At 44.4% G+C, this 20,328-nt stretch overlaps 4 protein-coding genes across 5 annotated transcripts in view; 3 read left to right on the top strand and 1 right to left on the bottom strand.

The window, feature by feature from the left end:
- The first annotated feature begins 344 nt into the window (after positions 1-344).
- On the top strand, positions 345-13,025 carry aebp1b (AE binding protein 1b). Its single transcript, XM_029439580.1, is given in 23 exon segments — positions 345-826; positions 1,805-1,978; positions 2,066-2,128; positions 2,857-3,306; positions 5,087-5,161; positions 5,595-5,660; positions 5,949-6,032; positions 7,128-7,199; positions 7,282-7,391; positions 7,563-7,702; positions 7,785-7,869; positions 7,975-8,119; positions 8,284-8,372; positions 8,772-8,895; positions 9,159-9,355; positions 9,511-9,687; positions 9,875-10,020; positions 10,022-10,039; positions 10,173-10,798; positions 11,077-11,216; positions 11,343-11,442; positions 11,561-11,727; positions 12,150-13,025. Coding segments are annotated over 23 exon segments (3,888 nt in total). The 5' UTR covers positions 345-576; the 3' UTR covers positions 12,540-13,025.
- On the bottom strand, positions 12,815-17,196 carry pold2 (polymerase (DNA directed), delta 2, regulatory subunit). Of its 2 annotated transcripts, none has more exons than XM_029439582.1 (11): positions 17,065-17,196; positions 15,915-16,147; positions 15,705-15,826; positions 15,497-15,620; positions 14,995-15,109; positions 14,707-14,905; positions 14,494-14,574; positions 14,166-14,323; positions 13,784-13,911; positions 13,588-13,689; positions 12,815-13,465 (listed from the first exon to the last, which is right to left on the bottom strand). In XM_029439582.1, exons 2-11 carry the CDS (start codon positions 16,138-16,140, stop codon positions 13,305-13,307), a joined length of 1,416 nt encoding a protein of 471 aa, XP_029295442.1. In that variant the 5' UTR covers positions 16,141-16,147; positions 17,065-17,196; the 3' UTR covers positions 12,815-13,304. The 2 variants fall into 2 exon arrangements, with proteins under 2 accessions (XP_029295442.1, XP_029295441.1); XM_029439581.1 differs by lacking the exon at positions 17,065-17,196 and adding an exon at positions 16,344-16,492.
- Positions 16,034-20,328, top strand: part of npc1l1 (NPC1-like 1) — an 18,634-nt gene continuing 14,339 nt past the window's right edge. Inside the window, exon 1 of the mRNA XM_029439579.1 lies at positions 16,034-16,162. Within this exon, the coding sequence (XP_029295439.1) occupies positions 16,127-16,162 (36 nt within the window). The 5' untranslated portion in view covers positions 16,034-16,126. The remainder of the gene's footprint in view (positions 16,163-20,328) is intronic.
- On the top strand, positions 16,733-19,622 carry LOC115013351 (non-POU domain-containing octamer-binding protein-like). Its single transcript, XM_029439583.1, has one exon. The coding sequence runs from the start codon at positions 16,854-16,856 to the stop codon at positions 18,189-18,191; it is 1,338 nt and encodes a 445-aa protein (XP_029295443.1). The 5' UTR covers positions 16,733-16,853; the 3' UTR covers positions 18,192-19,622.

The following is a 20,328-nucleotide window of genomic DNA, read 5'->3' as shown; positions in this document are numbered from 1 at the left end:
AGGAGGTGCAAGCCCTGTAGTATAAAGGCCTCACGTGCCCTCCCTCATCCTCCCCCCCCCCCCCGTCTCCTGTCTGAGCCCTGCACCTGTTCTGACTCGTCAGCCAGGTGAAGGGGGGGATCCTCTGGCCTTGTGCTGTTTTTGCAGCTGACCCTAGCAGCAGGGCAATTAGGAACCTAGTCTATTCATTTGACTGGATTGCTGCTTTGCTCTGTATCTCTCTCTCTCCCTCTCTCTCTCTCTCTCTCTCTCTCTCTCTCCCTCTCTCTCTCTCTCTCTCTCTCTCTCTCTCGCTCTCTCTCAGTCTCTCACTATAACCCACCTCCTTGCATATCCCTACCCCCCTCCCACTCCATCTCCGTCTAGTCCAGTCTGAGCCTGGTTGACATTGTGGCTGTGTGTGGAGCTTCAGAAATTTCCCTGCTGTAGTAAAAGTGTGGATCACATTGCAAGGACACAGGGGAGGAAAGGGTGAAAAAGAATTCTTCTGGTGGACGAGGTTGGATTGAGCATTGAGACGGCTGAAAAGTCAAAAACTCCAAACCAAAGGATTCTGCAGTTGGAAGAGCAGCAGGTATGAAGAGCCAGACTGTGGTTGTGTCTGTGGCTCTGCTGGCCCTGTGCTGCCTGCTGGTCCCCAGAGGAGGGGAGAGCGCTGGGGGGATAGTTTCTCTCCGGCAGATTGAGGCAGAGAAGCAGGCAGGGGCTCAGCTCCGAGACGAGTCCCTGGATAACCCAGAGAGTGAGCAAGGACTTGCAGTGGACCCACACCCACTGGGGAGCAGCAACAAGGACAAAAGAGACACAGAGGAGGCTGAACGAGCAGGTGAGTGTAGAAGATTCAAATTTTAACTAAAGAAATTACAAATATGTTACACAGACATGGGTCAGGTATGGTCTGAGCTCCAACGTAATATTGAAGAGCAGACACAAATGCACACTAGTTGAGTGTCTGACAGCTTCAACAGGCATGAGGAAGTCCAGGTACTCAGTTATCATGTACTTCTCCACCGCAGATGATTTAAATTATAGATACCATAGATTTTTTTTCGCCTCACATACCAGACAAGTGAAGAAGACACTCTGTGAAGCATCTTGTAGACAGTTCTTTATAACACTGACTGACCTTTTCCACTGCCACCACATACTTCCTATAACCCTGTATGATTAATGCTGACTCTGCTGCACATTCACGCTGGAGGAACAGATATGGAGGACTTCTGGAGCTTTCTAACTAAGCTTCAACTGTAATACACATCAGCCCACACTAGCTCTTCAATGGGTTTCAGTGATGAGTTTATGCTGCGTTGCGTAAGTGATAGTGATATGTTTATGTGTCATTAAATCTGAAGTGTGGTTAATGAAGCACAACTAACGGAAAGAGAGAGAAGTGTTTTCCATAAAAGTACCTCAAAACTTCAGACAACCTCAGAAGGAAATACTGATGGACCTGAAGCAACCACTGAAATTCATCTGGCTGTCTGGATTTTCCCTGGCAGCGTTGTGTTTTGACATTGCAAAATTCAGTTCTAACATTGCTCATAAAGGATACAAACAAAGTGTTGCATTAGCTTTTACTTCAGTACTCAGTCTGACTGTGCTTTCATTGATTAATGATTTGGCATCTTGTATTGGCAGATGTTGACCTGTTAAGAAATGAGGGTTCATTTTAAATTCAGTTCAGGAGATTGATTGGGCTGGTGGTATGGGATTTATGCATTAATACTTATTCTGATCAGTGCTGTGTGCTTAATTTGATTCTGACCAAACCTCTCTCTTCTCTTGCTTTACTTGCCTCTTCCAGGTATTTTGAGCAGAGTGAGGAGAGAACCAGAAGAAGGCAAAAAGAAGAAAAAGGACAAGAAGAAGAAGAAAGAGCCAAAGGACCCCAATGCCACCAAAAAGCCCAAAACTGACAAGAAGGGAAAGAAGAAGGACCGGCAGACAACAACCACAACTCTACCGCCAACCACCACAGGTGAGGACAGAGCAGAGCAGAGAGACACATTTGTACTTGAATAACTTGATGGATGTTGTTGACCTTGTGTCTGTCTGCTGCCACCAGCGATCCCGACTGAACCACCTACTGAACCGGAGCCATTCACTGACTATGTCTATCCTGATGTTGGTGAGTCACACACACTTAGCGACTGTGCAGAAATTAATTTGGTAGAAAAGGAGTAAATCTTATACTCTATAAATTGTTTGTTTCCCTGGAGGAGATCAATAAAGGTTTATCTTATCTTAGATTTGCAAAACCATCCACATCATTATTAATATTTCATTTGGACCCTACCCATGACTGCAACACCCTCCTTCATAAACATAGTACTGGGTTAGTACTCCTTCCAGCATTAATAAAGAAAAAGACACAGCTTGAACAATTTAAAGGGGAACTCCACCCATTTTAAACATCAAGGTCTGTTTATGGGTCTTAAAGCGATTTCGTGTCTCCAGAGGGAGCTGAGTGTTGTCTGATAAATTAGTTATATCACCCAAAAAACATGGGATGATTTAAAAAGAAAAGTCGCACTACCTCAGCAAAAAGAAAAAACAACACATCCCTCCACTTGTTCTGAAAATCATAATCAAACTTTCCTGAAAGCTTGTCTTGAAAGGTAATTTTGTTTCAACGTGAACAAGAACAAACTAACATGTTTAGCTGCTTGCTCCAGTCTTCTTCCAATAACAGTTGCTGTATGATATTTCTAGATAGAAAGTCTTATTTGTTTGTAGATCAGTCACCGTTTAAAAAGCAAAAACAGCGTAAAATAAATGAATCTATAAATATAAACTTGAGAACCATGCAAACTGTCTCGTCCAGACATCTGAGTCTACAATCTGTTTCTCTGTCAGACGATGATTACTGGAAACCGGACGATGACTACTGGGAGGCCGAGCTCACACCATCCACGCCTGAGCCTGAGCTCGAGCTTGAGCCTGAGCCCGAGCCTGAGCCCGAGCCCGAGACTCCGATACCAGATCTTACATATGACGACTGGAAGCCAGAGGAGGAACAGCCAGCTGCTCCAGTGACAGACGTCTATGATGACTACTGGAAACCAGAGGAAAATGAGCTGTACACTCCAGCGCCTGACGCCTACGATGACTTCTGGAAACCTGATGAGAAAGATCCTTCTACTCCAGCACCTGACGCCTACGACGACTACTGGACACCAGACGATAAAGAACCATACGCTCCTGTGACTGACAACTATGACAGCTACTGGAAAGAGGTGGACACAACGCCCCCTGCCCCTGGGGTGGATAGGAAGGCCGGGACAGATGACACCGACTACTGGGACGGTAAGTCTGACTTCCTGTCTTTGTTTTGATTGAGGACGTTTGTGCTGTGACAGTTTGTCACCAAGCGGCAACCTCCGGGTCTGAGGACTGAGGCTGATGTGGAAGTGCCTCGAACCTGCATTCTTTCTAAAAGCCAGCAGGGGGCGACTCCTCTGGTGGCAAAAGAAGTCCGGTTGTATAGAAGTCTATGAGAAAATTATCCTACTTCTCAACATTTTCCTGATGAGTTTATGTTCTCATCGCTTCTTTCAAGTCTTCTTCAATACAGCATCATTTTTTAAATGAAAGTCCCATTCAGAGTAAAACAGACGATAAAGCAGGGTATGCTTTAGGGCGGGGCTACCTTGTGATTGACATGTCGCTACCACGGTGTTGTCCAGTTTGGTTGTTGTCCGTGTTTTCATCTTAGATCTTTAACTTTTTCACTTCATGAAAGTTAATTGTAACATTTTGGTTGCCTAAAAATGTCTTGTTCAGCATTCGGTTGTGCTGAGCTCCACCTTCTTGTGTCACTTCTGGTTCCAAAAAAACAAGATGGCGAAGGCCAAAATGCTAAATTCGAGGCTTCAAAACCCAAGTCTACAAACCAATAGGTGACGCGGTGACTATGTCTACTATACCGTCTATGTTTGTCACACATTAATAAGCTGAGATGATCCCATGGGACCCTTATTGTTGCATTGATCTTCGGGATTCATTGCTGTTAAGAACCTTAAAGTAGACACATTTAAGAGATAATGTTGAGCCAACAACTATTTACTTTTATTGCCAAGAGTTGTCTAACTTAATTGTGCAATTGGAATTTATTTTTCATGAGCAGTTTCAGGTTTGATTCCTTCATGCGCCTCATCACTGCTGCTTTTACTGTGTTGCTAACAGCTTCAGCCAAATCTGTGTCTGAAATGTGTTGCGAGGAGTGATTTAAGCGGATCTCGATGGTGGACAGCATTGTTTTAATTTTGATCAGAGAGAAGCCGACGTGACTCATCTGAGACAAAACAACAAAAAACACATTACACAGATTCCAAAAAAGATGGCTCTCCAGATAATTAGAACCCAAAACAATGCATTCTGGGTTAATTTGCAAGAAGCTCACAATGCTTTTTAAACAACTTGAATGAATCACAGCTAAAGATTTGAATGTATTATGACTCACTCTCTGTTGTTGAGACTGGCTTGATTTTGAATCATTTCGTATAAATAGCAACAACTTGTAATTCCTAATACAAACTGGAATTTTTACACTGAACAAATGGGAAAAACAATATTTAGACCAAGGGACACTTAAACTACACATGTATAATACACTTCTTATGTTTTATGTGCCTGTGATAACATCCACTGTCTGATATCTTCCAATACTTTCTTCAGGCTTCTGATAATGACCCGTTTTAAAAACTTAACTTCCAAACTCCAAGATGGTACAATCATCAGATCTAAATTTACAGACTTCATGTTGAAAACTTTTACGATGGTCACTATCTCTTCCAGCCACAGTCCACCTAAAGTCAGCAGTAACTCGTTTTTTCCTGCTCGGATGTAGGAAACAGTGTGTCATGTGGCTCCGTGACACTCAACTGGACCGGACACATGTTCTTATTACTCTGTGTTTCCAGCATACAGTACCGTACCTCCAGTCTCCAGACATTTCCATTGATTCACTCCTACTCGCCCGTCCTTTTTTCTGTCGCCTTCTCCTGTTTCTCAGTCTGCTAATGACACTTGAATAATCCCTATGTTTTACCTTTTTAATAATGTTCTACTTGTTGCACTCCTGCAGTTGAGGTGCCGGAGAATCTTCCCTTCCCTGATGGTTCAGAAGTCGGCCCTGAAATCAAAGTCGAAACTCTTCCAGGTAACTGCTGTCTCTCAAACACGCCACAAATTCAATTAACACCCGCGAGTCCAAATGTTGATTCGGCAGTTAACTAGTAAGAACGCTCTGCAGACTCCATCTGTGCCTTTAGGCTGGCAGCAGATGAGAAATCCTGAGCAATTTAACACATGGGAATAACATAACAGTGAGTCTGTGAGCAAACCTGCCCTACTTTTCAAACAGGAGAGGGAGGGTTCGCAGAGTCAACAAAACTTTCCTTAGTTTTGATGTGGAGTTAAAAAGAGCCCTTGTCATCAGATCACTCTGTTATGATTCTTGTAAATGTAAATTAAAGATTTAACAACTTAATTACGTCGTAGGCGTCACAGTGGCATCCAAATAGAGAGCAGTTGTAGTCACTGATTTAACGAGTCGTCGGACTTGATGTTTCTTTTTCATATTTTTTACGCAGAGGAGCCCACAGCCACTGCTCCCTACGAGGGGACGTGGTATGAGGATTACGACGAATACGGAATGAGTATGTGTGCACACACACACACACACACACACACTACTGAAACATATCCATACTGAATGTTTTATATTAGATCCATTAGTTAAGCTGCAGTGAGACTTCATGCCAACAAAGCAGAGAGCAAGAAAAAGGGATAAATAACAGTCAAGTCAATAACTTCCCAGATTTATAAACATTGACATTTTTACTGTTTATAGTTCTTAATGTCTTGCAAAACCCCAGAAAGACATGCATGCTGCACACGGCTGTATTTATAAGTATTTCTATGCAATTATCCTTGATTTTCACCAGGGAGGAAAGAAGACGAGACGGACGACAAATGGATGCAGAAGGAGAGAGAGAGAGCAGAAAAAGAAAGAGCGAGAGAAGAGAGAGGTAAGAAAACCCAGATGTGAATCTTTTTTTCTCCCGCTCTCTCTTACACAACACCGCTCTGCACAATCCTGTCAGAAAACAAATCAAAGAACATGGCCTGTGACCTAAGTGCAAAAGTCCTAACAGGATAACAGCTATAAGGTGTTGCCTCCCTCGGATCACATTTCTGTTCTAAGGTACTGCAGATGTGACTTCCCACCATGTTGATGTCAGCAGGCCTTTGGTACTTGCTTAAACTTGCACAGCAGGGACAAAGGTTCATCCCTCCACAACAAAATGGAGATTATTCAAAGGAAGTTCAGAAAGCTCTTGTGAGCTGTAACTGAATCCAAGAGAGTGAGAGGTCAACTGAGAATGAATGTGGATTAGTGTGAGTGACAAAGAGGGAGAATTAGCAGACAGAGGATGTCGCAATGTAGAGCCTTAAAGTATTCACATCAACACTTTGTCGCCACGTGTCCGCTGTGTGTAGCGAGGTTAGCTGGTGGTTAAGGCGAGCCTGGAGACGATGATATACAACACGGTCGGGACTGGTGTCAATAGGGCACTTCCTGTGGAGACGGTTCACTGCTATCTGGGTTTAAGGTGAAAAACATTGTTAGCTAAAAAAAGAGTTTGGGCGGCTTGAAGCACTTTGGTTCAAAGAGGCACAAAAAAGTGGGTCAATGGGTTCATGTGTTTGTTCACTTGTGCATGTGGGTACAGTAGGAGAGTTAACGTGCAACATGTTTCACATCCGCAGTCAGTAAGACTTCTGGCAGCCGCACCACCACCAATAAACTGCATTAGGTCAATGTGCCACACAGCTCAGTGTGTGAGAATGATATAAGGGATAGAAGGGATTCAGCACTGTTCCTCAATAGGAGTGTCAGGATGATCTGAGTTTGATCAGACCACATGTGGGCTGGGGGGGAAATCACTACATCCTTGTTTGTTTTTACAGCACTCCAGCCCTGGGGGAGTTTTGGCATTTCAAATGTTCAAAGTTATGCTGAGTTCCTAGATCATTTCTGGGCAGAGAAAGATAGAGAAGATATTCAGCCAAGACGGTGCAATTTATTTTGCTATTAAGAATGTTTTTCTGACTTCTGCCAGAGAGAGCGCAGAAGCTGAAGGAGGCAGAGGAGCGGGCCAGGAACAGACCACGTGTCTTCAAAGAGCCAAAGAGTAAGTGTGTTCAGATCTGGAAAAAACATTGCATAAGCTTTTGCTAATACCATTAACATATCATTTTATTCTTTTCTGGCAGAGTGTCCTCCCCTGGGGATGGAGTCCCATAAGATCGAGCCAGACCAGCTTACAGCCTCCTCTATGTCTCAGTATGGTTTTGCACCTCAGAGGGCGCGCCTCAACATGCAGGTACACAACAGAGCAGGCCTGCTGTGGTCTGAACGCTTACATACATACAGTACAGCTATCACTTACATGCTGCCAGGCCTTGAATTAAACACCAGCTACCAGCCACATGTTGGAAAAATACTGTTATGGCTGAGACTGTCGCTTCCATGTTGTGGTCTGTGTGGTTCCCAGGGCTCAGAAGATGAAGAAAACATGAGAGGTGGAGCGTGGTGTGCAAACTCCGAGGACAAGATCCACTGGTTTGAGATCGATGCTCGCAGGGAGACGGAGTTCACAGGAGTCGTGACACAAGGACGAAACTCGATGAACGAGTAAGACACAAACACGCAGGCTGATACACTTTATTTTCTGTTTCTAAATTCAACATGTTGCTCACGCGTTGTCTCGTTTCAGGAGTGACTACGTGATGTCCTACTTCCTCGCTTTCAGCAATGACAGCAGAGAGTGGACCACCATCCATGATGGATACACTGACTGGGTGAGTTCATCGAAAATGATTGAATGGCTCTTTCTTTGGGAACCGTGTACAATGTCTCCCTCTTCTTTCCCTGACTCATCTTCCTCCCACTCCTCTCTCGCCCAGTTGTTCTTTGGAAACAGCGATAGGGAGACTCCGGTGTTGAACCAGCTGGCAGAGCCTGTGCTGGCCCGCTACATACGAATCATCCCTCAGAGCTGGAACGGCTCCCTGTGTATGAGGCTGGAGGTCCTCGGCTGCCCCCAGCCCGGTGAGCCTCGAACACATTAAAAAAATACTTCTTACCCACAAGATGACCATTTGTATACCAATAACCCAACCCCCTGTTACCTTGAATTCTTAAAGAAAACGAACACACACACACTAAAACACAAAACATGAATAATACATGTTGCTTTTTGTTTTGTTTCACAGATCCAGTGGATGTTCAGTACAGGCAAAATGAAGTGACTCCAGTAGATTACCTAAAGTTCAAGCATCACAGCTACTCAGAGATGGTTTCAGTGAGTGTCCTCACACACGGCCTCCTGCACGTCTGCTGGCTCATTCCACAGGAAATACCTCAGTTATTTCCCCAAAGACGAAAACAAAATAATTTCCCAGGAACAATTAAACTGCTTTAATCCACTTTAATACAAACTGATATTAAAACCCCCGCAGTAGGCTCATTCCTTCACAATTTGTTCTTTGAAACCACCAGAGGGCAACATGACCTTTCCACACTGAAGCGCTGTTTATAATAAAAGGCGCCCACATATTTCACCACTTTCGAGATGTTTCAGAGATGTTTAGCTGCTGGGACAGATCTGTATAAAGCAGTAGCCATCAGCTGATCATAAATAATGTGTAAATATAATGATATACTTTGCACACTGACTGTTTCCACCATCTCACTTGCTCAGGTTATGAAGTCAGTGAACGGCGAGTGTCCCAACATCACCAGCATCTACAGCCTGGGCCGCAGCTCCAAGGGACTCGATATCATGGCCATGATCATCTCTGGCAACCCCACGGAGCACGAAATAGGTGGGAGTGTGTTCATATGAGTCGGGGTGCATGAATAGGACATTTATATGATTGTTGAATCTCTATTGGCTGAAAACAAAAGCCCTATCGTGCATACTTACGATTATTTCTTTTACTATTAAATGCTGTTTGCTTGAAATTATGGACTTTTGGGCTTCGATGGCACCTCCGATGATTCCTGTAAATCCAAATAAACACCAGGTGGAAGTCAGCAGATTATGGTTAAGCGACAAACAACTAGTCTTGTCCGGTTGTCTCTGCAGGTGAGCCAGAGTTGCGCTTCACGGCAGGTCTCCACGGAAACGAGGCAGTGGGTCGGGAGATGCTGCTGCTTCTCATGCAGTATCTGTGCAAAGAGCACAAAGACAGAAACCCCAGAGTCCAGCGGCTGGTGGAGGGAATACGCATCCACCTGGTGCCATCGCTTAACCCCGACGGACATGTGGAAGCATTTGAAGCGGTCAGTGATTATGAGCATAACAAAAATCATGTGTTTCCACTTGTTTTCAAACAAAAGAGAGGAACAAACAGGAAATGCCAGTGAATCATACTGTGGGTCGTGGTAAGGGGTGATGTGGCTCCATGTCTCACTTGTCCAAATTCTCCCCCCCGCAGGGATCAGAGCTGAGTGGATGGAAAACGGGACATTTCACTGATGAAGGCTTCGACATCTTCCAGAACTTCCCCGACCTCAATAGCGTCCTGTGGGATGCTGAAGATAAGGGCCTGGTGCCCAAACTCACACCCAATCACCACGTGCCCTTACCGGATCACTTCGAGACCAACAGCTCGGTAAGAAGGGGGTACTGTTGTGTCTTCCAACCAGCTAATCATAAAGGACAGAAGTACATATATTATATTTCTAAATACTCTCCTCATATACCAGTTTTTATTACTATAAAATCCTTTGTTCCTTAACAAAAGGTTGTGGTTTAGTCTGTAAACAACAATGAGGGTATTCTTTCTGGTTTTGTTCCAGTGTGCTGTGGAAACCAAGGCCATAATCTCCTGGATGAAAAGCCATCCATTTGTGTTAGGTGCAAACTTCCAGGGTGGGGAGAGAATTGTGGCCTACCCTTATGACAGCTTACGTCTCAACAAGCCTGCCGAACAGCCAAACACCTCACAGCCGCAAGAAGAGACAGTATGACTTTGTCTGTTGTTGTTGCTTTACACACACATTTCATTGTTCCTCCTCCTTTCTCCTGCATCGCTCTCCATGAACAGCTCGCTGTTACAATCATGTGTACTAGTTCAATTCTAATCGTTTCTTACAGGTATGAAGAAGAAAGTTTTGATGTGTCAGAGTATGGAAGGGGATACCACGAGGAGCCAGAGGAAGATAGGAGAGAAAGGGGATACGGAGAGCCAGAGGAGGAGCAGAGGGGCTACGACCAGAACCAAGGTTACGAACGCGGCTACGACCAGAACCAAGGTTACGATCGAGGCTACGACCAGAACCAAGGCTACAACCAGAACCAAGGATACGATCGCGGCTACGATCAGAACCAAGGATACGACCGCGGCTACGACCAGAACCAAGGACACGACCATGGCTATGACCAGAGCCAAGGATACGACCGCGGCTATGACCAGAGCCAAGGATACGACCGCGGCTACGACCAGAGCCAAGGATACGACCATGGCTACGACCAAAACCAAGGACATGGCCAAAGAGAGGAGGACGAGGATGATAGAGGAAGAAGCGGCGGCTACCAGTACGCCGAGCCAGAGGATGAGCCTCGGGTGATCGCAGACGAGTCCCTCTTCAGGTGGCTGGCTGTCTCCTATGCCTCCACACACCTGACCTTGACACACAACTACCACGGCTCCTGCCACGGAGACATCGCCGCAGGCGTGCACGGCATCGTCAATCGAGCCAAATGGAAGCCAATCACAGGAAGTAAGTAGAGGAATTTACCCAAGGGATCAATAGAGTTTATCTTAACCTATAATAATGCAGATTATTTGTTGATTATATTTTCTATTATTGATTGAAATATATTGTATAAAGTAGCAGGAAATGGGAACACTTAAGTAAATGTACTTAGTTATTTTCCACCACTGGAGGCCAGAAGGTTTATTATGTTTTGCATGTATTTATAACACACCCTGGTGGACAATATGCGCATTGCAGGCTCTGAGGTTAATGCGCGTGTGTGTGTGCGTACTCCTCTCTAGGTATGAATGATTTCAGCTACCTGCACACCAACTGTTTTGAGCTATCCATATTCCTGGGATGTGATAAGTTCCCTCATCAAAGTGAGTTGGCGTATGAGTGGGAGAAGAACAGAGAAGCAATGCTCATCTTCATGGAGCAGGTCAGTCACACAGACTCAAACACTGTCAAAATCAAGTCTATTTCTAGAAACGTGCTGTATCTCTCAGTGTATTGTTATGTATTAGAACTAGAGATGTTCCCCCTTTAAACTATTCCCTCTATCTAGGTGCATCGTGGCGTCAGGGGCATTGTGAAGGATCAGCAGGGGAACGCCATTGCAAATGCCACAGTGTCTGTAGAGGGGATAAACCACGATGTCACGACAGGTCTGGTGAAAGACTTCCTCTCTTCCCCTTCTTGAGTCTCATACTTTTCAACTAAGACACACAAGAGAGCACCCTCTGTGCTTAAAACAAAATGCCTGTCCTCTCTTTGTCATTGTAGCACCAACAGGGGACTACTGGCGGCTGCTTAACCCGGGGGAGTACCGCGTGACTGCTCGAGCGGAGGGGTTCTCCTCTGTGACCAAACTGTGTGTGGTGGGGTACCAGCCAGGAGCAACCACCTGCAGCTTCAACCTGGCCAAGTCCAACTGGGACCGCATTAAACAGGTGAGGCACTGCCATCCTGCTCTTTTCATGACCAGATTTGTTCTTTATAAGAGCTATAATTTACATTTTTGTGACTTTCTTTCATGGAAAGTTTAAATTTAATTGTATATTCATAATAAAACATAGCTTACATTTGATCAGCTTATTTTGGACTTGCAGGTGTTACAAATTGACACTTGACATGTCACAGAAAGTAAAACCATCAAGCGGCTCGTGTGTGTGTGTGTGTGTGTGTGTGTGTGTGTGTGTGTGTGTGTGTGTGTGTGTGTGTGTGTGTGTGTGTGTGTGTGTGTGTGTGTGTGTGTGTGTGTGTGTGTGTGTGTGTGTGTACAGGTCAAATTCACACACGAGCCGCTTGATGGTTTTACTTTCTGAGACTGAATCTGGTACCTATAATAAAGTCTTTCTTCACTCCTCTGCAGATCATGGCCCTCAATGGCAACAAGCCAATTAGACTCAGCTACGGCAACAACAGAGTGCAGTTACCTGCAGTTGCTAATGGCAACAGGCGCGTTGTTGGCGGCAACAATGGGTATTCACAGAACTCACAAGTCAGCGCCGAGCGGCAGAGGAGACTCAGGATAGCTCGCATCCGTCGCCTTCGGCAACAGAGATTACTGAAGTTAAAATCAACAACGACATTTCCTCCGACAACAACAACAACCACAATAACCACAATTCCCACAACGCCAGAGACCACCACATCCTGGTACGACTCGTGGGTCGTAGGGGAGGGACAGTCCTCGACGCCTGGCGGCTTCACAGACTCCATCCTGGATTATAACTACGAGTACAAGATTGATGATTATTAATGTCAACACACACACACACACACACACACACACACACGCGATTCAGTAAAACATGCAACTTTCCTCTCCTGCAATTAGTTCTCATTGCCATGTTGTACTCGAGCAGACTGATTAAGAGAATCAAATAAGGAATCCTGTCTTTGTACGACACACAAATGGGAATGTACAGAATATTAACGACAATAATTGTATAAAGATCTATTTCCTACCAAAATGCCTCTTCAGATATTGACGCTGTTACACTTCACACTGACTTTCTCTTTTTGCTTCATGAAAAGATGTTTATTGTGGATGCACATAAAAAAAATGAATTATTTACACAAATGTTTGAGCAGTCACTAAAGGGTTAAAAAGCTTTTGTTCAAAGTTGGTAACAGAGTCAGAGGTCATGTTGTCTCCGACACAGTGAAGTAGTTATTCCTCAAATAAAAGCTTGTTACTGTAATACACAACGCTTGTCTTTATTTATTAAAGCACCTTTGTGAACACCGAGTTAATAGAATACTGGAGGTCAGTGCCGTTTATCTTTTGCAGTTTCATCCACACGTGAAATACATTTTTCACACGTGACCCCAATCCTCTTCCGTAAAAAAAAAAAACACACCTTAAAAAAAAAAAGGAACCATTAGAAGTAACCTTATAACGGTAACTTTAACAGCAATCTGTTGACCTTTATGATACTGGACAGCAACTCCTGCCTCAGATGTTCACAAGTCTGAATATTCATCAATAGTGTCCGATACGATATGTGGATGTTATGGACCCTCAGTGGCTGACGTTCATGTCACTTTCCTCATCGTCGTCAGCGGAGAAGGCCGAGAAGCTAACTGGCTCGCATGCAAGAGTACGTAAGTTGACCAGACAAGCTGTTTGGGTGCTGCTGAAGTCTGGAATAGTAACCAAAAGGACTTCCTGGCCATCAGGACCTGGCAGGAAGAGAAGAAGAAACATCTTGGCACATTAGTAAACAGTTCAAGTGGAATAAAATAGCGAAGATAGTCAATATGTTTGTCCTTTTCGAGTGTAAAGAAAGACCATAGTGACTGACCTTTAATGAGCTTGGACTCAAAGGTTGGGGCATTGCCACTGAAGTAAACGTTGGGACACTCTTCCAGGATGAAAGGGTCTTTTTGGTAAAATGGGAAACAACCTGACACAAAATGTACAGAAAACATTGTGAGTACTTTGAACCGATATAAGCCACAAGCTTTGTGTTTTATTCTGCATCAACGTGTCGGACTAACCCAGAGTATCAGGTGCTGTCGGAGCCAGGTGTCTGAGTCGTAGCGTGTTCTCCAGTATTTCCAGGTGTCTGTCCATGCTGCTGTACTTCTGAATGTCACAGACATTTTGGCCTGAAGTGCCCAGAAACCTTAGTGGAAATACAAACAAACACACGGCGTTAAACATCTGCAAAATAGTTTGGGACGTAAGACTAAATGCAGTAGCGCCGCACGCACGAGCTCGGTAGTCGACACGCTAACAGATTCCGTGTTTGTAGCTGCGCTAGGCCAAGTGGTGGATCGAACTTACGCTGATGTGAAGAGTGGTTCATGTGGATTTTGATATTAAAAGTAAAACGTGTTACATTTGAGAACGTCTGTATGTGTGTATGGTATCGCTTACCTAACTCCATCAATGATAGATTGGTGTGGATTGGAGACCAACTGGAGTGTGGGGTACACGGAGGACAAGGGGAACATGCAGCGGTGCAGAGGCTGCTGAGGGAGGGTGTAGTTGGTGGGGTCGTACTGGCCCGGCATTACATCCACTGGAACTGAGGCCTAGAACATCAAGAGACACTCGTACTTATAATATCACTTGTTTTTGGATGTAATCACCAATATTTTGATTAGTAACTGTAAATTAATTTAACTGTAATTGAATGTTGTAACGCCATCACATGTAACTAGTTACTCCCCAACACTGAGTGTCGAGGGGGAAGCAGACTCACCGCCAGCTGAAGCAGCAGCTCGTCCAGCAGACGAATGGCCTCCACGCTGCCCGCCTGAGTCTTCTTGGTGAGGTACTTGGGCTTCACACACAGAGAGGGGGGGATAAAAAGGATTTGAATGTGATTTAAGTGAGCCACTTCCTGCTTGCTTCTTTTCTGTGAAAGTTAAACTAATGAGAGTATGTAAATGTGTGCCACGGTTAACCCAGTTACCTTCTTCGCTGCGTCCGAGTCCTGGGTGCTTTGGCTCAGGAGGTTTCCAGCCAGTAAGACCCTGGAAATTGTCGCAGCACCGCTCTGCTCCCCCTGGTCACCGAGCTGACCGGTGACCATGTCAACCAGCAACTGTAGCCCCAGCATGCTGTCGGCATGACTACTGCCGAGACCAAGTCCCGAGACCAGGAGCACAAACCTGGACGACGACATTAAGCGCATTAAGAATCTATTATTACGAAAAGGCTGAGATTTAAGCTGCGTATGATGTCTGTGTGTAGTGTTTACCGGTCAGAGCTGAGCGCAGGTCTTGGTGTCTGCGGAGGAAGATCAGCCATGCAGAAGTCCTCAACAGTGAACTTCCCGTCATTCTTCTCGGCTCCATATATTGCAATAACACTACCTGGAAGAGAAACCGAAGAGATGTGGCAAATGTGTCCAAATCTGAACCCACACATAAGAACTAACAGCCATAGCTGCAAATTTAGCTTTAACTATGGCTTTGGGGTTCCTTCTTGCCCTAATCCTCAACATGGGGAGATGAAGGTTTGCACAAATATGTCATTAATTGTTTCCCAAATGTTTTTGTTGTTGTTCCTACATGCAGGTTATATGTATGCATGCGAGGCATTTCAGGGCAGACATTCACACCGATGTCAGATCACTTCAAACATGAGTGTGAATATGCTTGGCAGAGAGATCATGAATTGAGCAATAATCCCTGTAATGTGAACTGTAGTGATCGTGACATCCTTCTTCATCCTGTCTTAACCTCAAGTAAAATCCTGACCTGTGACACAGATGTCTCTGTCAATTTTGCCCTCCAGTTTGATCCTCTGTAGCTCATCCTCCAGAATCAGCTCATCAGTCTCACTGATTAATTTGGCTCGTGCCGGTTGAGGCAGCAGGTTGTGCTTAAGGAGAAAGGAAAACAATGATAAACAATTGTATACGGGATGTAGGGGGTTCAAGCTGGTGGATTTTGAATGACCACTGACCTCCTCACTGATCTCTTTCAGGATAGATGGCTGCAATTCCATACGCTTGAACAAGGTTCCCACAATGCAACACTGCTCCCCTGTCTGAAGATCACACAGCTTCCTGATAAGCACATCTGATCCTGGAATAGACAGTGAGACAGATTAGAAAATAAAAATCAGATGCTTTATAGCCCCAGATGTAAGTAAAACAAAATGCCCTGAGCTCACCCCACTTCTGCTGTGCTCTCTCTGAGAGCAAGGGCCTCATCTGCATGAGTCGTGCTGCATAAATATGAGCATACTGGCGACTGAAGCTCCGCTCCCCGACTGTGTAGCGCTCGGAGCATGGACTGTAGGCCAGCGACATCCTCTCAAACACCGGCCCCCCCTGGTCCTCGGAGGGGCGGCAGAGCAGAGAGGAGCCGTCCTTCTGTGCACTCATGTCGGAGAACATGACTGTCCTGAAAGCAGAGAAGGTTTGTAGAAATGTGTCTAATGTAGTACATACACACTCAATGACTGCCGTGCACGTTTATGAAGTAGTGTTAGCAGGTCAACTCAATTCAGCGACAATGACAGGTAGTGTTGTCTGAGCTCCTCCAGAACATGCTGACTGTTTTGGGAATATCGCCGATGTCGCAGATTTAATGACCTTACCTTTAAGAAGCGGGGGGGTTCAAACTTCAGCTGGTACCCGTGTTTGAATCAGCTATTACGTTATATTTTCGGATATCACTGATTGTTTCCCTTTTCAACGAGCAAAAGAAACAATTCCCGCGAAATCACCCGCTCAACATTGCTGTTTTTACAAGGCGAACGCATACTCTCGCGAGAGGACGAAAAAAAAGTCAAACAACACAATAAAACTAATTAAATGTAGCATAAATGTAATGGAAATTACATATTTCAACAGTATTGTATATGCTGATCATAGCATATATAATTATTTAATTTTAATATAAACCGATACCCGTTTATTTTTTGTTTTTCTCGCACCGTCGCGCAGAATCTACGTCACAAATTTAAACGCATGAGTCGCACTAAATTGGGGTCACAATAGCGGCACCCTCGCCATTTTCGCAGCTCTTTGTGCGCCACTCTCTGCTAAGAGTTTGCGTGTTTTTGTCGAGCGATTCGTCGACTCGAGTTTTAATTCTTTAGTAAAAAATGCAAGGAAACAGAGGCCCCCAGCACCACCATGGGTCCAACCGCCCGGGGGAGCAGAAAAAGCCCGGAGGAACAAACACCAACGGCCAACAGCCCGAGCATAGCGAGCATAGCAACCCCAACGAGGCCCTCACCCTGGACCTGCAGAACTTCAGAAAGCCCGGTGAGAAAACCTTCACCCAGCGCAGCAGGCTGTTTGTGGGAAACCTACCGACAGGAATTACCGAGGAGGATCTCGAGAAGCTGTTCGACAAATACGGCAAGGCCAATGAAATCTTTATCAACAAGGAAAGAGGCTTCGGCTTCATCCGGCTGGAGACCAGGATCATAGCAGAGATCGCCAGAGCCGAGCTGGATGATACTCCGTTCAGAGGCAGGCCTATTAGGGTGAGATTTGCAACACACGGTGCAGCTTTAACTGTGAAAAATCTGCCAGATTTTGTGTCCAATGAGCTGCTGGAGGAGGCGTTCGCCGGCTTTGGTCAGATAGAAAGAGCAGTGGTCATAGTGGATGACCGAGGGAGGCCCACAGGGAAGGGAATAGTGGAGTACACCTCAAAGCCAGCTGCAAGAAAGGCTTTGGATAAGTGCAGTGATGGTGCCTACCTTCTCACAGCTTTCCCGCGACCGATTACAGTGGAACCTATGGAACAGCTTGATGAAGAGGAGGGACTGTCAGAAAAAATCATAAACAAAAACCAGCAGTATCACAAAGAGCGTGAGCAGCCACCACGATTTGCTCAGCCTGGTTCCTTCGAGTATGAGTATGCCATGCGCTGGAAGGCCCTGATGGAGATGGAGAAGCAGCAGTATGATATGGTAGACCGCAACATGAAGGAGGCTCAGGAGAAGCTGGAGGCCGAGATGGAGGCAGCCAGACATGAGCACCAAGTGATGCTGATGAGGCAGGACCTGCTGAGGCGGCAGGAGGAGCTGCGGAGGATGGAGGAGCTCCACAGTCAGGAGGTGCAGAAGAGGAAACAGGTTGAGATCCGGCAGGAGGAGGAACGCCGGAGGAGAGAGGAGGAGATACGGATGCACAATGAGGAGATGCTGAAGAGGCAGCAAGAGGGCTTCAGAGGCAACTTCCCTGAAAACAGGGAGCCAGACATGAGGATGCATATGGGCGGTCATGGGATGAACAGAAACTCGCTGGGTGGCAATTCTGGTCCTGCGGGTACTCGCAATTCTGGTCCTGCAGGTACTCCCAACATGGCTGCTGAGAATACCCCAATGATGCCGGGGCAAGGAAACCTCATGCCCGGAGGTCAGGGTGGCTTCCCCAGAGGTCTCCCCGGGCCTGGAGAATATGGACCTAACAAACAACGCAGATTTTGAATCAAATGTCTATTATCCTTTTTCATACTTACTGTATTTTAAAGTTCAGGTTGTGACGGTTACTTTTTGAACTTTGATGACAGTTGCATGTATTTACCAGCCGCTACAGCGTCTCTCTCTCTCTCTTTTTTTTTTTTTTTAAACCTTTTTATTTGTACTTTTTTTGAGTTATGGCTATAGTACTAAAATGTCATAACTCCAAAATGAGCCATGTGTTTTACTTTTATTTTTCAACTTTAGTGTATTTTTCATAGGGATAGAAAATGTGTTTTTTTTCTGGACATGATGACTTTTCTGGAATAAATTCATGATTCCCTAAGAATTTATATTTCTCAATGTCTTTGAAAGCAGTGTGGAGCCAAACGTGTCACCTTAAAGACACATTTTATCTACATGATGGTAATTTAAACATAGGCGGTGTCTTGTTCTCGTGTAGTCACAGCCGTCAGCTGGATTTCTGGCATTAATTAGAGTATTGATTTCATGAACACTGGCACTGATGAATCAATAGCCTGAAACACAACTCCAGGGTAGCTATCTATTCACATCAATATCATTGCCTTCATTGACTGAGGCAGAATATAGTGCAAAGAAGTAATAAAGTAAAGAATGAGAACAGCTATAACATATTGTACTTTGGCGAGACACTACAGACAAACATTGTTGCACCGGTCAATTTTGAGAGTTTGTGCTATTTTTCTTTTTATTACATTTCTTCTTTTAGACTAGTGGAAAGGAAACATCCAAAATACACATTTAGATGTTTTATGTTATTTTGTCTATTTGCGTAATGCCTTATTTGCATATTTTAAATGTAACCGATCAGAAAACTTGTAATACTAAAAATATTTGTCTTCATTTACGTAACCAACTGGGGAAGTTTCATAGTGTTATCTATTAATTAAATCTTTTTACCCTATTCACCTGTTGTGTCTTGCAAACTCAATCAAATTTAACAATCCATATCTTTAAAGGCCGTTTCCACAAAGTTGTTGTTTCCTTCTCGGACTCTGAGCCACTTCAGTAGCTCTTACATGCACCCTCTTTATTATTTATTAATAATGCAACACATTAAGGTGTGCCACTGTTATGGTTTCCTGGAGCCAGTGCTTTCTTGTCTCCGCCTACCTACCTACCTACCTACCAGACGTTTTGTGATTCATGCACCATCTCGCAGAGGAGGAAGCTGAGGGAGTTCCTGATTACTGAATGATGAACGGGACACAGTCCAGACACTCACTGAGGGTAGTGGCACCTGCATACCTACACAGTGACCTCATATGAACAGTGTCCTTAAATGTCACAACTCACTGACTAATGCGACGAACGAGAAAAGGTCTGATTCAGATACGTGGAAAGATAAGTACTCGGATCTTTCAGTCGAGTAAAAGTACAGTAGTAATACCACAGTGTAGAAATACTCTGTTACAAGCCCGACATACAACATTTAATTTAAAGTTAAAGTACAAAAGTATTCATCAAAATGTGATTAGAGTACCCAAAGTAAAAGGTCTTATTCTGCACAACTTTCAGGATTATGTGATATTGAATTATAATTATTGATACATTATTATGTTCATCACTTTAATGTTTAAGCTAATAAAGGGTGAACTTTATATACTGCTGGGTGATTTATGAATTACACCAAGGGATCAATAAAGTTAATCTTAACCTATACTAACACATATTGTGTTATTAATCTGAATCTTTATTGTAACTAAAGTTGTCAACTAAATGTAGTGGAGTAAAAGTTACATTTGTACTACACTTTCAAAGGAAAGTAAAGTACTTCAAAATTGTACTTAAATACAGAAAATGTACTCCGTTAATATCTACCACCATCGTGCACAAGTCAGCTAGAGCTTCATTGCTTCATTGACTCAAAGTTTAAAGGACAAATCGATCTCAGCCGTGTAAAACACAAGAAGTAAACGTTTTAAAATGCTGTTTCAGTTGCTCCTAGTGCTGATCTCAGCAGGGTTTGAGTTTCATGAAGAAACCTCTCGTATGAAACCCAAACAGAAAGCATGCAGAGAAAGTCTGCTCTGTAAACAAAGGGCTGTGTTATTGGAGGTGGACTGAAACTGCTTGCACAATAACCAAACAGTTACAGAGTGCATATGTCTCTGTGTGCAGA

The sequence above is a fragment of the Cottoperca gobio genome, chromosome 9, assembly GCF_900634415.1.
Source record: "Cottoperca gobio chromosome 9, fCotGob3.1, whole genome shotgun sequence".
NCBI lineage: Eukaryota > Metazoa > Chordata > Actinopteri > Perciformes > Bovichtidae > Cottoperca > Cottoperca gobio.
Note: the sequence above shows the minus strand (reverse complement) of the source record. Positions and strands in the feature narration are given on the sequence as shown.